Raw genomic sequence first — 16,102 nt, forward strand, 5'->3', positions numbered from 1 at the left:
CATCAGCTCCGACTGCCACTAAATACAATCCAAAATGCTGTTTAAATCTGTTTCACTTTTTAGCCACATTATCTGTCAGCTGAAGTTTTGCTGGTGGATGTAATCCTTTCATTTTTCTATTTTCTTAAGCTTTTCTTCACTGATCAGTTGCTGAGTTTAGATTTTTCTTTTAAACTATTTCCTTTTAATTCCTTTCATCCCACTTCTGACACCATGGATGAAGAAAAAGGTTATTTACTTTAAAGTTGCTGTAAACAGCACCATGAGGCATGCCATGAGGCTGCAAGCCTCCATTACAGATCCAACATACTGTGTGTCAGCCCCCTGCTGGCAGACAAGTCTCATGAAACAGGATCTATAATCAAGGCCTTGCTAGTGGCCATGCAAACTTGATCATCCTCATTACATGGTTAACATCAGAAACTCTCTCAGCAGGGTGGGGGAAGGCTTACCTGCCATGAACCTTCATGCGTCGCTGTCACACTTCCCCCTCATTGTGCATGCAACAGCTGGCATTGTGTGTGATGCTATCACACTTCCCCCTTTGAGCGCCACCATCACACTTGCCCTCATTGCGCATGCGCCCACCAGCACTTGTGCATGTGCACAAGAGGAAACCTGACTGCACACAGCCTACAGACCCCGGGGTGCCTACACAAACAAATGGAAGACAAATTAATGTCTGGCTCGAGGTGGTGCTAGATGGAGGACAGAGGGCTCGAAAGCTGGACTGTCTGGTCTAAAACCAGATGTCTGGCCACCCAAGTTAAATTCCATCTGCCATGCCTTGGCCCACTTTCCCCTTCATCTGGATCATGTAAACTAATGACTATCATTATATGTAAATTATTTATTTTTTTCAACCACCAATTTCAGAAACACTTCATGAGCTGTAGAGTGTCTTGCTGTTTTGCTGAGGCAACCAAGGCCAACTAATGGAAATTCCTGTGTCCCAAAGCCATTGAAGGTCGGAGCTGGGCTGCAGCCGCCTGAGCAGCTGTCAATCACTGCTCCTCCCAACCGGAAGGTCCGACCCATTTACCGAGCCGGGTCCCTTGGAATGTCTCAGGTGAGAGAAGTGGGTGAAAGCAACGTTCATACATTGTGAGGTGCTTTGTGATTGAAAGATTGCTGTGGTCAGTGGCGGCCATGAGTTGTTTTATTCTGTTATCGGTGTTTGCTGGAGGTGCGGATCGGAGCGAGTGAACATGAGCTCGAAGCGCTGGGGGAAGGCAGACGCTGACGGAGTAAACAAGCCACGTATGGCCGCTCGCCTCCCCCGGCCTCACGGTAAATGTCGGCACGTCACACTCCCTCGGCAGCCGCGATTCCCCTGCTGGGACTGCAGGCTCCCGGAGCGGTGAGACAGCGCCTCGGGGTTGAGTGTCCCATCCCAACGCTCTCCCTCTCCCTCTCCTCGCCCTTCTCCCTCTCTCCTCCCCTCTCCCTTCTCCTCGCCCCTCTCCCTCTCCTCGCCCTTCTCCCTCTCTCCTCCCCTCTCCCTCTCTCCTCGCCCCTCTCCCTCACTCCTCGCCCCTCTCCCCCCCCCTCTCCCCCCCCTCTCCCCCCCCCTCTCCCCCCCCCTCTCCCCCCCCCTCTCCCCCCCCTCTCCCCCCCCCTCTCCCCCCCCCTCTCCCCCCCCCTCTCCCCCCCCCTCTCCCCCCCCCTCTCCCCCCCCCTCTCCCCCCCCCTCTCCCCCCCCCTCTCCCCCCCCTCTCCCCCCCCTCTCCCCCCCCTCTCCCCCCCCCTCTCCCCCCCCCCTCCCCCCCCTCTCCCCCCCCCTCTCCCCCCCCTCCCCCCCCCCTCTCCCCCCCCCTCTCCCCCCCCCTCTCCCCCCCCCTCTCCCCCCCCCTCTCCCCCCCCCTCTCCCCCCCCCTCTTCCCCCCCCTCTCCTCCTCCCCCTCGCCCCCTCGCCCCCCTCTCCTCGCCCCGCCCCTCGGCCCTCTCTCCCCGCCCCTCGGCCCTCTCTCCCCGCCCCTCGGCCCTCTCTCCCCGCCCCTCGGCCCTCTCTCCCCGCCCCTCGGCCCTCTCTCCCCGCCCCTCGGCCCTCTCTCCCCGCCCCTCGGCCCTCTCTCCCCGCCCCCTCGGCCCTCTCTCCCCCGCCCCTCAGCCCCCCTTCCTTGCCCCCGCCTCCTCCCCTGCGTTCTTTCCCCTGCCTCCCTCCCCATGATGACTTCGGTTCAGCACTGAAATTTGATTAACTGAAATATTTTATCTTTAATTAGAATAATCCAAATTTCAGATTTTTGTTCTAACTCTGTTGCAGTCTGTCTTTTGATCTTTACATTCCATCAGTGATCTCCTCTGAAATACTGCTAGGCAGTCCTCTCTTCAATGCACCTTCTCATTTTGAGTTCTGGAAGCAATTCAAGTAGTGATGGCAACACAAGTGCTGTGAGGCACTGGATAATTGTTTTTAAATTCTGCTCTCAAACAACTTTCTAAGAAAAAAAATCTCCCATCTATGTTTTTAAAATTTTAGATATTCATTTGATTTTTTAAAAAAAATCTACAGTACAATTCCAATCATCCAAAATTGGATTATCTGAAATTCTCAGTTATCAAAAAAATTTTTGGACCTGTAAGTGATATCAATTGGCTCTGAAAATTTTTGGACAATCGAGGATTTCAGAAATCCTCATTTATTTGAAAAATAATGTCATCTTGCCTCCAAAAAATTTCAGATAAATGAGGATATCTGAAACAATCAGAAATCCTCAGTTATCTGAATTTTTTTTCAGAGCTGAACTAATGTCACAGGTTGAAAACCTCGGAGTAGAATTTTGAGTTTTTGGCATTGGGTTTATCTTATTTTGTTAAGGTTGTTGAGAATTAAACATTATTTCAATCTTCAAAAGCCTTCCCTTGTTTGCTGTTGTTTAAACACTTATGTGATTTGCTTTTTAAAAAAGACCAGTTATCTGAAAATATCGTTTTGGATAATTGGAGTTGTACTATATTCTGGTGATGACTGCAATCTTTTTACTATTAATTTCCTAGCATACTCTTCCTACTCCTTTTCCACTCCCAAACTTAAGTAGACTGTTCAGTTATTTACCTGGCCCAAATATTGTTGGTCTTGTGTTCTCAGTTGGCATTCCAAAGATTCCTGCTGTTTTGGAGCTTTTGCTGATTCAAAACATTAGGATGTCTACTATCTTTTAATTTAAACAGCGAAAATCTTGTTTTTCAAATGTTTTAGTCCATGCAGGGAATAGAGGGGTATGGATCATGAACTTAAAATAAATGGGATTAGTTAATTTGGCAGTCATCCAGGGTCAAAGGGCCTGTTCTATACTTTTCTATGCTGCTTTGTCAGATGTAATTTCTCTTCTTGTCCATCCTGCCTTGGTCTATGGATCCTCTTTGCTTTTCTCTGTATCTTACTCACCCAACAAGGTAACCTTTTGGAGGTTGAAGTTGAGAATCTGCAGTGGCTAGTGTAGTTACTTCAGGATAATTAAAGCTTCTCATTGGTAGTAATTCCAAAATGAAATGTTCTCAATTTTTATTCAGAAATCATAGTCAGATGGTCAACCAAAAAAGATGCTGATTATTTGTTGTGGGGCCAACTTCGAATTTCTTGATATTTGTTAAATACTATGGACCCTGACTCAGACCACGTCCAATAGTTGGGCAATGGTGTGGAATCTCATCCTTCCCTCTTTGTACCCACCAGCTTCTTTTCTAGATCAGGTCTGTATATTAATGGTTTCTTTGTTACAATGCAAAAGTGTTTTATTGACACTAAGGTCACATAATAGGCTACTTAAATATGGATAGGATCAGACCAACGAGCCAAGTGTTCTGTGCCAAAGCTATAATCTTCCCTTTAAGGTTATTTTATTCATGCCATCCTATGATACATTGTAACAAAATTAAACTTCCACTTAACATGGTTTATATTGTTCAATTTTAAATAGTTGACACACTCCCCCTATTAGTGCAGAAGTGACTACACTGTCAGGAGTAAGGTTTAATGATTTTGGTTGTAGCCTTTATATTGCTGCTCTGTAGATTTGTTTCTTGCAGTGAATAGCTTGATCATTGCCCTCTAACTACATTCCATAGTGCTTATAGAAATAGATTTAAGACAGAAGAACATGATGATCAGTTTTACAACACTTTGGGCAAATGTTCTTTCATGTGAGCATTTGGAAGAAACTTGCAAAGAGTCCTTTTTGAAGTAACACTTTTCTGTTGTTTCAACAAAGCTCTAAGGCAGCTAAAATTTGTCTCTATCAGCTCTTCTTGAGCTGAGCTAAAACTTTGTTGCTTGTATCCTATGTTCCACTCGGAATTGAAATGCCATCACTCTTTGCTAACCTCTGACAGAGAGGGTGGGAAGGAAAGAAAAAATAAATTGTGAGAGGGTGAAAGGCACGTGACTACTGAGTAAAACTCTGTCCAACATTCTCTTTGTCGTCATCACATTTATCACACCTGTCAAAGGCCTCAGGCCCGAAACTTTGGTTACCCTTAACTTCCTATGCATCCTGCGTGATGTGCTAAGTTTCTCCAGTGCATTTGTGTTTGCACTTATCTATATCACGTGGTTTTGAAATGCTCCTTTGCTGTTTGGATTATTTTTCAATGCGAAGCAATATGTAAATAGAATTTATTTTGAACTTAAAACATTATTTGAATATAGCCAACTTGCAAAGTTTTTGTGTGAACTGATAGCAGATTTCAAATTTTTTATTGATTATTTCATCATGGAAAGATGATGTTGATAGAGAAATGCAAAAAATAGCCAAACAGCACAATCTATAAGTTGTGGCTAATTGTGTTGGTGGGAATATCTCTGTCTTTAATTATTTTCAAACATCAAAATGTTGGAATATTGATGTTTGTTTGCCAATGTGTACATTTGGCATGTTTTCTGATGGTATGTTATCAATTACTAAAGCTCGTTTTCTTGTTAAATGTGATTTCAAGGTGATAGCAAATGTAAGTTGGGGTGTTATATTTAGTCTGTGCACCAAATATGTTCTGATTTTATTTAATAGACCAGTGGATGTGGTGTTTATGGGTTTCAGTAAGGTGTTTGACAAGGCATCCTATGGTTGGCTTATTCAGAAAGTCATGAGGTGTGGGATCCATTGAATCTTGGCCACCACCTGGATTCTGAATTTAGCTTGTTTACACCACAAAAGGGTGGTAGTAGATGGAACATATTCTGAATGGAGGTTGATAAGTAGTGATGTTCCACCAAGATCTACTCTAGGATCTCTGCTCTTTGTGATTTTTCTAAACAACTTGAAGATGTGGAGGGGTGAGTCATTAAGTGTACAGATGACATGAATGTTGGAGATGTTGAGGATAGTGTAGAAGGTTGTAGTAGGTTACAGCAGGATATTATTCACCATGCAGAGCTGGGTGGAGGTGGCAGATGGGATTCAATCTGTATAAGTGTGAAATGATGCACTTTGCAAGGTCAAACTTTTCACAATCCTGAAGCATCAAAGAGCAGCTTATAAGCAATGATGTACCTTTGAAATGCTGTCATTGTAATGTCAAGATTAGCAGAGTTGAAACAGGGATAGAATTATTATCCACTAGTCAATTGCGATCTGCTTATCTGTGCCCACATGAATTTGGTTTTCTTTCTAAGCAATGTTTTTGGCTGATAAACTTTTAAACCTTGATGTCATTCAACCCTGTATTAATGTATTTCCACAGTGCATGTAATATCTCAGTGTCGGGTTGTACAGGAGCTTGATGTGTAGGAATTTACCAAGTGAAACAACTTTGGTTGACGTCATGTTACTGCATTTCAGACATTACGGAATCTCCTGAATTACCTTCCAAGCTGGTTCTTTTTAATGGCAAGAGGCAACCTGTGGCTCACCCTGAGAAGCCTGACAAAGTGTCATTGTTTACTGCTGAGTCTGTGAAGGGATGGAAGCCCTATCTAATGTACAGGATGTCTTGCTGGTTAATTCAACGTACACTATGGACACTGAGCACAAAGAGGGCATTTCTGATGATAGAGCTGTGTCGGGATCATCCCTCAAAGGAGTTGATGTGAATGGTAAGTAATGTGCACTGGTGTGAAATTTCATTACATTATCCCTCAAAGTGACAGTGCTTTGCTTGCACTTTCTTTAAAGTACTCTATATTAATTTGGAGATGAATCTAATAAAGCCAGATGGAGCCGGTGTTGGAGCAGAGTGTGGTAAGGGAATTAAGTTTCTGCTTGGTTTGGAAGTGGCCCCAATGATTTTTAAAGTTATTGTGTCTTAAATTAATTGTTAGTGCTTGTTTCTTAAATTATTATGTAATTTCAAGTGATTGTTCCAAGTGGAGAATCTCCATTTCAATTCTAAAGCTTTCTACATTTGAACAGCTTTTTTTTTGTTTACTATTTTGTGGCAGTTCTTAATGTAATGAATGCTAATAATATGCACAATCCATTTATGTGATGAAGTGAAATTAACTTTGGAATTAGTCAACAGCCTTCTGCTCTTGATGTTCTGTGGTTTGTACACAGATGATCATGATGTTATAAGCACTCCCTTGTTTGAACTAAATATTTCTAGTATTTTCAACTCTGATCTTTGAAGACCTTTGACCTCCCTTCTGTTCCCTTCTTCTGACACCCCTACTCTGCCCACAGCTATCCATTCCATCTTTTGCTCTCTTCAGCTACTTTAGAGTTTCATTATCCATACAGCTGGGGCTAAGCTCTGCATTCACACCAATGAATTGGAGCTCTTTTTGACCTGCCCTCTACTGGTTCTGTCAGACTTGTTTGGTCAAGCTGTTGGGACGAAGTAAAACTATCCAGTTAATCATCAAGGAAACTGAAGTCTGGCTGACTGAAACTCCAAGTCTGGAGATTAATTCTGTATATTTTTCCAAAATCTGTCTAGCCTTAACCAAACTGTTCATAATCTTAGCTTCCCAGTTGTGCAAGATATTGTTTCAGACTCTATATTCCTTTTTTAAACTAAGACCACTTATTTCCACCACCTTTGGCCATCTCTTTTCCAGCTACTGCTTTTGTACAGGCATTAATGCCTTTCTTGCTGGTCTCTCATCCTTTGATTTGTTGCAAGCTCCACTGGATGTGTCCTTCCTCGCAATCACCATCCTTGCTAATCTATAATGGCTTCCATTTTTCATCTTTTAAACTTCATAGCTCTGTGTTTTAAGATCCTCTGTTCTCTCAATTCTATCTCAGCAATCTTCTTTCTTAACAATTGGCCCAACAACTATTTGTTTTTACTCCTTGGAATTTCCTATTTCAAACTTCACTTGAGTTTTTATTAACAATTGTTAAATAAAGTAAATCTCCAAATCACATGTATAAACTTCACAAGCCCTATCTGAGTCTGTTTTCCATGTGCTTTTAATGAGAGTGGCTGACTGAACCTCAGATTGGGGAAGAAGTGTTGCTGTTGAGGCAGCTGCTGGGAGGTTTAATCCTGGAGGTGACTTCATTCTAATAGATTCCCAAAATCACCTGTGACAATTTGTGTTTTTTGACTTACTACTAATAATTTTTGGTTCAATTATTCTATTAGCTCAATCCTAAAGAACTTAATTTCAATTTATGAGTGTCTTTATTTTTCTTGAGGTGTTTTAGAATCGTCTTGGTAAAGATGGAGCTGTAAGCATCAGGTGCACTTGCTATTTCATAATTAAAAATAAAAGTGATTTCAAAAATGGCATGCCATTTGATCATTTCCATTTCAATAGAAAAATCTGTGCTTTAAATGTTTTCTGAAGGCTAGCTCAACACCTTTACAACGCCAGCAATCGGGACCAACCTCAGGTTCAAATCCCGTGCTGTTTGTAAGAAGTTTGTACCTTGTCTGCGTGGGTTTTCACCAGGGGTTTCCTCCCACCATTCAAAAACGTATAGGTTAATGGGGTGTAAATTGTGCGGCATGGACTTGTTGGGCTGAATTGGCCTGTGACAGTGCTGTGTGCCTAAACAAAATAAGTACTGTAATTCTATTTGAAATGGTCTCAGGTTACCTTCAGGTAGCGCAGCTGAACAAACAAGAAAGCAGAACTGTAATTTCTGCCTTGTACCAACTGCTATAGGCCTAGCATTGTATAACCTTTCTTTTCACTAAGGATATATTTTGCGGGAGCCTTGAAGGAAGAGCCGCAATATATATCGTACCTTTAAGAAATGTGAATGATAAAATCGACAGTACAGTCATGGAAAGTTACCTGATGGTGCCCAGTTATGGTGGTGACACAGTTGCTGCAACTGGGATCTGAGATCCAGCACATTGCATCTGCCTTGTCCTTTCGCATTCGCTTAGCTTGTCCGACATCATCTTGTTCTGGCATTCGGTTTAATAAAATCAACACATTTTGATACACTACACTTGTTTTCCTTAGTTGCATCACTGAAACAGTTTGTCAACTCCTCAGACCCTGTGGCATCCCTGAACAGTGACTTGCTTATTCATACTTTATAAACCCCACATTTTCTAATTTTGTTTAATAACCTCTCAAGTAGCATCTTATTGACATCTATCTAAAAGTCCAAAGACTATACAGACTAATTTCCTCTTTATCTATTCTGCTGGTTACCTGCAGATTTATCAAATATGATACCCTTTCTCGCTCGTGTTGACTTTACTCAATCCTGTAATTATTTTTTAAGTGTTCTGCTGTTAAAGTCGACCTGCACTGTAGTAAAACAAACAAAACCAAAGAGCGTGCAATCACTTTTTATTGTATTACACTAGTGGGAGTACAAAGAAAGAGTAACTAAACAATGTAACTTGTTCCCTGACAGAACCTCATTCAGAGTACTTAGTATCTTTGTACAATTTGTATAGTCCTTTAGACAGATACCTTTGTGAAGTTTTGAATGTTTTTTTCTAATTGGCAATCTAATGTTTTTGCTACTCCTGTCCTTTGCAATTTCTATGAGGTACCTTCCCAGCAATGTTCTGATATGCCATAACTCTTGCCTCATACTCCCATCCTTTTTAGTCATACCTTGCTCTGCAATTATGGACTGCTTAATCTACAAAAGCATTAATTCTTGTTGCCTACTTACTAAAGCAGAAGTCCCATAATTCTTTACACCACTACCATTTCCTTAATGGGTTGTAGCATTTTACCCAGTACTGATTTCATGCTATCACATCAGTAGTTGCTCATTTTCTGTCTTAATTTTCTTAAAAATAGCCACGTGTCAATCTGTGGGAACCTTACAGGAGTATGCAAATTGTGACATTTAATCAGACTTGCTAATCTAGTCAAACCAAAGGTGATGCAAGGTTTAAGTCATTGTACCTTCATGTGGGAGGTGAACTGGTACTGTACTGTATATTGGAAGAATCTAGAACAAGTGGCCATATTTCCAAGAGCTAATTTAAAACTGAGCTGCATCAGAACTGTTCATTCAGAGGGTGGTGAATCTAATTGACTACCCAAGAAACTAGTGGAGGGTGGATCATTGGGGTTATTTAAAAAGTACATAATTTTTGAAAGATTGGGAATTGAGAGCTATAGTGAATTGGCATAGAAGAGGAGATGAGACCTGGGGCAGACCAGCTGTGGCTGTATTGAATGGTGGGACAGCCTTATTCATTCTATTTTCTCATGTTATGTACACATAGTGGCTAATCTCAGAATCATTTGCTGCTTCAGTAGTTGCTTTTCACCTTGCTCTCGTGCTGGGGCTCTCTAGCTCTGGGGCAGAATTTTGATTTGTTGCTTCAGTCATCAGGATGGATTGGACCAGAATCAAAGGACATTGATGTTTTGACAGTTTGTTTACTGTCTTAATGATGAATACAGCCAAGTGTACAGTATGCCCCCATATCTTTCAGGTGCAAGGCACGTTCATACATTGACTGGATCATTGTATGATGGCTGATTGGTCTGCACCAGATGTTAATTTGGATTAAGATGCTCTTGCTGCTGCCATCAGAAAGAGGTATGGGTCCCACAAGACTCATACCACCAGGTTCAGCAACACTTCTACCATCAGACTCCTCAACAACAAACTCAGCTCATTTAAGGACTCTTACTTCAAACATTATTTATTATTAAATATTTATTTTCTGAATTGCACAGTTTGTTTGCACTTCATTCTTGTTTGTATTTCTCTCTTTTGTCTACGTATATTTTCTTGAGTACAGTTTTTTTGCACCACTGAAAGAAATTCTGCCTGGTCCCAAGGAAAAAGAATCTCAGGGTTGTATGTGATGTTTTGTATGTTTTCTGATAATAAATTTGAACTTTGGGATCCTCTGCCATTCTGGCTGCAGAATCCATGGCTCTGTTTTGACTTGGTGCTGGGTGATTTCTCTTGTTGATCAACTTCGGTTATTTCTCACTCAACATAATCTGTTTAAAAATAATGTTTGTGGGAGTTATGTTTATAAATTAACTGTCATTGCAAATATTACTACATATTGGAAATGCTGCTTTGCGTGCAAGTCACGTGAGAAAATCTGAGCATGTGAAATGTGTTTTAATTTAGATGCATCCTTATTTTTAAAGCAATCAAATTTAAAATTCATGTAGCTTGTTCGGTGCAGAATTTTATTTCACTTGTGTACTGTCTGTGGGTGATGTTGCTGTTGGCTGCAGGAACTGAAAGCCTATGGTTGTATGAAAAAGGTGGTTATGAATTGCCTTTTAGTCCCAGTAGTAAATCCTTTGCAGAAACAGTCTGCCTCTTGAAATAAAACAATGCTGGAAGCGCTCAGCAGGCCAGGCAACATCTGTGGAAAGGGAAACGGTTAATAACTTAGATCAATGATTCAACATCAGACAAGTCATCGATTCTAATGAATAGTCATCTGTCTGAAATATCAACTTCATTTCTTTCTCCATAGATGCTGTCAGACATGCAGAGCATTTCCAATTTTTAAGTATTGGCAGTTCTTTTGGGTGCCACAGTTAGCACAGCAGTTAGCGCAGTGCCATTACAAAACCAGCAATTGGGACTGGGGTTCATATCCTGCACTGTCTGTAAGGAGTTTGTATGTTCTCCCCATGCCTACGTGGGTTTTCCCTGGGGGCTTCGGTTTCCTTCCACCATTCAAAACATACTAGGGGTGTAGGTTATTTGGGTGTAAATTGGGTGACAAGATTTCTGGATCATTGGGATCTCTTCTGGGGAAGGTCGGACCTGTACAAAAGGGACGGACTCCACTTGAACTGGAGGGGGACCAATGTGCTGGCAAGCAGATTTGCAAGAGCTGTGGGGGAAGGTTTAAACTAGTTTGGCAGGGGGGTGGGGAACAGTGTGAGAGCAGTGTCAAGGGAGCATGGCCACCTAGATAAGAATAAAAACGATAACAAAAGTAGGATGGAGATTAGGGTAGAAGTTAGAAAAGAGAATGTATGTGAGGGTCATTCTCTGAAATGCATATATTTTAATGCAAGAAGCATAGTGAACAAGGTAGATGAGCTTAGAGCATGGACAGATACTTGGGGTCACGATATTGTGGCAATTAGTGAGACCTGGCTACAAGAGGGGCAGGACTGGCAACTTAATGTTCCAGGATACATTTGTTTTAGATGTGATAGATCAGGGGGTAAAAAAGGGGGAGGAGTTGCTCTGCTTGTTAGGGAGGACATTACTGCCGTGAGGTGGCAAGATGGTCTGGAGGGATCGTCCAGTGAGGCTGTTTGTTGGAATTGAGGGGTGAAGGAAGCATGAGGGTGCTAATAGGGATGTATTACAGACCACCAAATGAGTCAAGAAAACTAGAGGGACAAATGTGTAGAGAGATAACGTATATGTGTGAGAATCATAAGGTAGTGATCATGGGAGATTTTAACTTCCCTCACATTGATTGGGATACCCATACAGTTAGAGTTCGTTAAATGTGTTCAAGATTGTTTTCTGAATCAATTAGTAGAAGAACCGACTCGGGACAGTGTAATACTGGATCTCCTGTTAGGGAACAAGCTAGGTCAGGTATCAGACATTAATGTTGGAGATCCAATTGGGTCTAGTGATCATAATTCTATTAGTTTTAAGGTAGTTTTAGGGAAGAGCAAGGAGGGGACTAAAGTTGAGGTTCTGGATTGGAGAAGAGCAAATTTCGAAGGAATAAGAAGGGATTTGGGGAGTATTGAGTGGGACAGGATATTTTCAGGTGAGGGTGTAAATGAAAAATGGAGGATATTCAAAAAAGAAATTTTGAGGGTACAGAGTAGATATGTCCCAGTGAGGATCAAAGGAAAGGCTGGAAGTCATAGGGAGGCTTGGTTTTCGAGGAATATTGGAAATTTGGTTAGGAGAAAAAGGGAGGTGTACAAGAGGTATAAAGAGCAGGGAGCTGACAATTTGAAGGAGGACTACAAGGATTGTAGAAGGAATCTTAAGAAAGAAATTAGAAAGGCCAAAAAAAGGCACGAAGAGGCTTTGGCAGACAGTAAAAATAAATCCAAAGGGTTTCTATAAGTACATTAAAAGTAAAAGATTAGTGAGGGATAAAATTGGACCCCTTGAAGATAGTGAGGGTAGGCTGAGTGAGAAGTCAGAGGAAATGGGGGAAATTTTGAATGATTTCTTTGCCTCGGTATTCACTAGGGAAAAAAATATTGAACCAGCTGAGGTAAAGAAAAATAGTGGGGAGGTAATGAAGCATATAAGAATAACCGAGGAGGTAGTGATTGCTGTGTTGAAAAAGATAAAGGTGGATAAATCTCCGGGACCGGACAAAATATTCCCAAGGACTCTCAGGGAGGCTTGTGGACAGATAGTGGGGCCATTAACAGAGATATTTAGGATGTCACTGGCCATGGGGGTAGTGCCAAAGGATTGGAGGGTGGCGCATGTGTGGTTCCGCTGTTTAAGAAAGGGTCTAAATGTAAACCTGGAAATTATAGGTCCGTGAATCTGACGTCTGTGGTGGGCAAGTTGATGGAAAGTGTTCTGAGGGATGGTATTTACAAATATTTGGAGGTACAGGGATTGCTAGGGAGTAATCAGCATGGTTTTGTCAGGGGTAGATCATGCTTGACAAACCTGATTGAGTTTTTCGAGGAGGTTACAAAAAAGGTTGATGAAGGGAAAGGTGTGGATGTTGTCTATTTAGACTTTAGTAAAGCTTTTGACAAAGTTCCCCACAGGAGGTTAAGAAAAAAGGTGGAGGCATTAGGTATAAATGAGGAGGTAGTGAAATGGATTCAGCAATGGTTGGATGGGAGGTGTCAGAGAGTAGTGGTAGAAAATTGTTTGTCCAATTGGAGGCCGGTGACTAGTGGAGTTCCTCAGGGATTGGTCCTGGGTCCACTATTATTTGTTATATATATCAACGATCTGGAAGTAGGGGTGGAGAATTGGATAAGCAAATTTGCGGATGATACAAAGATTGGTGATGTTGTGGACAGTGAGGAAGATTACCGTAGATTAAAAGGTGATTTAGGAAGGCTGGAGGTGTGGGCTGAGAAATGGCTGATGGAATTTAATACAGATAAGTGTGAGGTGTTACATTTTGGAAAGGCAAATCTAAATAGGTCATATGCATTAAATGATAGGCTATTGAGATGTGCAGAGCAACAAAGGGATTTAGGAGTTGTGGTAAATAGTACCCTCAAGGCTGATACTCAGGTAGATGGTGTGGTGAAGAAGGCCTTGGAATGTTGGCCTTCATAAATCGGAGTATTGAATTCAAGAGTAGGGAGGTTATGATGAAATTGTACAAGGCATTGGTGAAGCCAAATTTGGAGTACTGTGTACAGTTTTGGTCACCAAATTATAGGAAAGATATAAACAAAGTAGAGAGAGTGCAGAGAAGGTTCACGGGAATGTTGATGGGATTTCAAGGTTTGAGTTACAGGGAAAGGTTGTGCAGACCAGGGCTTTTTTCTCTGGTGCGTAGAGGATTGAGGGGGGACTTGATAGAGGTGTTTAAGATTTTAAAAGGGACAGACAGAGTAAACGTGAATAGGCTTTTTCGATTAAGAGTGGGGGAGATTCAAACTAGAGGGCATGGTTTAAGATTGAAGGGGGAAAATTATAAGGGGAACATGAGGGGAAATTTCTTTACGCAAAGGGTGGTAGGTTATTTAGTCTGCCGATGTAGTATTGTAATTTTTTATTACTTTATGTTTAATCTTTTTACTGGAACTTTCTATTTTATTCATGTTATAAAAATCTTAAATAAAGTTTTTTAAAAAAAAGCAAAGGGTGGTAGGGATGTCGAATGAGCTTCCGACAGACGTGGTCGAGGCGGGATCATTGGTTACATTTACGGAAAGACTGGATAGTTACATGGATAGGAGAGGACTGGAGGGGTATGGACCGGGTGCTGGTCAGTGGGAATAGGAGGGTGGGGATTTGTTACGACATGGACTAGTAGGGCCGAACTGGCCTGTTCTGTGCGGTAAGTGGTTATATGGTTCTATGGACACGGACTTGTGGGCTGAAATAGCCGTTACCATGTTGTATGTCTAAAGTTTTTTTTTTAATTAAATAAGGAATTTTTAAAAAATAATTTAAAATTTAATTTACTTTTGATTAATTTCCCATATTTGATTTTAAAAGCTTGAATAGGGCTAATCAGACAGTGAATCAGAATTTCCTACCTGTCCTTCATCTTGTGTGGCATTAGTAAGACAGTTGGGTGTGAGTGGCATTAGTAAGACAGTTGGGTGTGAGTGGCATTAGTAAGACAGTTGGGTGTGAGTGGCATTAGTAAGACAGTTGGGTGTGAGTGGCATTAGTAAGACAGTTGGGTGTGAGTGGCATTAGTAAGACAGTTGGGTGTGAGTGGCATTAGTAAGACAGTTGGGTGTGAGTGGCATTAGTAAGACAGTTGGGTGTGAGTGGCATTAGTAAGACAGTTGGGTGTGAGTGGCATTAGTAAGACAGTTGGGTGTGAGTGGCATTAGTAAGACAGTTGGGTGTGAGTGGCATTAGTAAGACAGTTGGGTGTGTGTGGCATTAGTAAGACAGTTGGGTGTGAGTGGCATTAGTAAGACAGTTGGGTGTGCGTGAGTGGCATTAGTAAGACAGTTGGGAGTGAGTGGCATTAGTAAGAAAGTTGGGTGTGAGTAGCATTAGTAAGACAGTTGGGTGTGAGTGGCATTAGTAAGACAGTTGGGTGTGCGTGAGTGGCATTAGTAAGACAGTTGGGTGTGAGTGGCATTAGTAAGACAGTTGAGTGTGAGTGGCATTAGTAAGACAGTTGGGTGTGAGTGGCATTAGTAAGACAGTTGGGTGTGCGTGAGTGGCATTAGTAAGACAGTTGGGTGTGAGTGGCATTAGTAAGACAGTTGGGTGTGAGTGGCATTAGTAAGACAGTTGGGTGTGAGTGGCATTAGTAAGACAGTTGGGTGTGAGTGGCATTAGTAAGACAGTTGGGTGTGAGTGGCATTAGTAAGACAGTTGGGTGTGCGTGAGTGGCATTAGTAAGACAGTTGGGTGTGAGTGGCATTAGTAAGACAGTTGGGTGTGAGTGGCATTAGTAAGACAGTTGGGTGTGAGTGGCATTAGTAAGACAGTTGGGTGTGAGTGGCATTAGTAAGACAGTTGGGTGTGAGTGGCATTAGTAAGACAGTTGGGTGTGCGTGTGTGGCATTAGTAAGACAGTTGGGTGTGAGTGGCATTAGTAAGACAGTTGGGTGTGAGTGGCATTAGTAAGACAGTTGGGTGTGTGTGAGTGGCATTAGTAAGACAGTTGGGTGTGAGTGGCATTAGTAAGACAGTTGGGTGTGAGTGGCATTAGTAAGACAGTTGGGTGTGAGTGGCATTAGTAAGACAGTTGGGTGTGAGTGGCATTAGTAAGACAGTTGGGTGTGAGTGGCATTAGTAAGACAGTTGGGTGTGCGTGAGTGGCATTAGTAAGACAGTTGGGTGTGCGTGTGTGGCATTAGTAAGACAGTTGGGTGTGAGTGGCATTAGTAAGACAGTTGGGAGTGAGTGGCATTAGTAAGACAGTTGGGTGTGAGTGGCATTAGTAAGACAGTTGGGTGTAAGTGGCATTAGTTAGACAGTTGGGTGTGTGTGGCATTAGTAAGACAGTTGGGTGTGTGTGAGTGGCATTAGTAAGACAGTTGGGTGTGTGTGGCATTAGTAAGACAGTTGGGTGTGCGTGTGTGGCATTAGTAAGACAGTTGGGTGTGAGTGGCATTAGTAAGACAGTTGGGTGTGAG

At 42.1% G+C, this 16,102-nt stretch overlaps 1 protein-coding gene across 4 annotated transcripts in view; it reads left to right on the forward strand.

Moving 5' to 3' along the window:
- The first annotated feature begins 886 nt into the window (after positions 1-886).
- The window catches only part of golga3 (golgin A3), a 114,017-nt gene continuing 98,801 nt past the window's right edge, over positions 887-16,102 (forward strand). Inside the window, exons 1-2 of one of the 4 annotated variants that reach the window (XM_069932551.1) lie at positions 887-1,069; positions 5,781-6,034. In XM_069932551.1, the coding sequence (XP_069788652.1) occupies positions 5,902-6,034 (133 nt within the window). In that variant the 5' untranslated portion in view covers positions 887-1,069; positions 5,781-5,901. Of the gene's footprint in view, positions 1,070-1,091; positions 1,361-5,780; positions 6,035-16,102 lie in introns of those variants that run through there. The other 3 variants (XM_069932550.1, XM_069932552.1, XM_069932553.1) reach the window with 3 other exon arrangements.

This window comes from Narcine bancroftii, chromosome 4, assembly GCF_036971445.1.
Source record: "Narcine bancroftii isolate sNarBan1 chromosome 4, sNarBan1.hap1, whole genome shotgun sequence".
NCBI lineage: Eukaryota > Metazoa > Chordata > Chondrichthyes > Torpediniformes > Narcinidae > Narcine > Narcine bancroftii.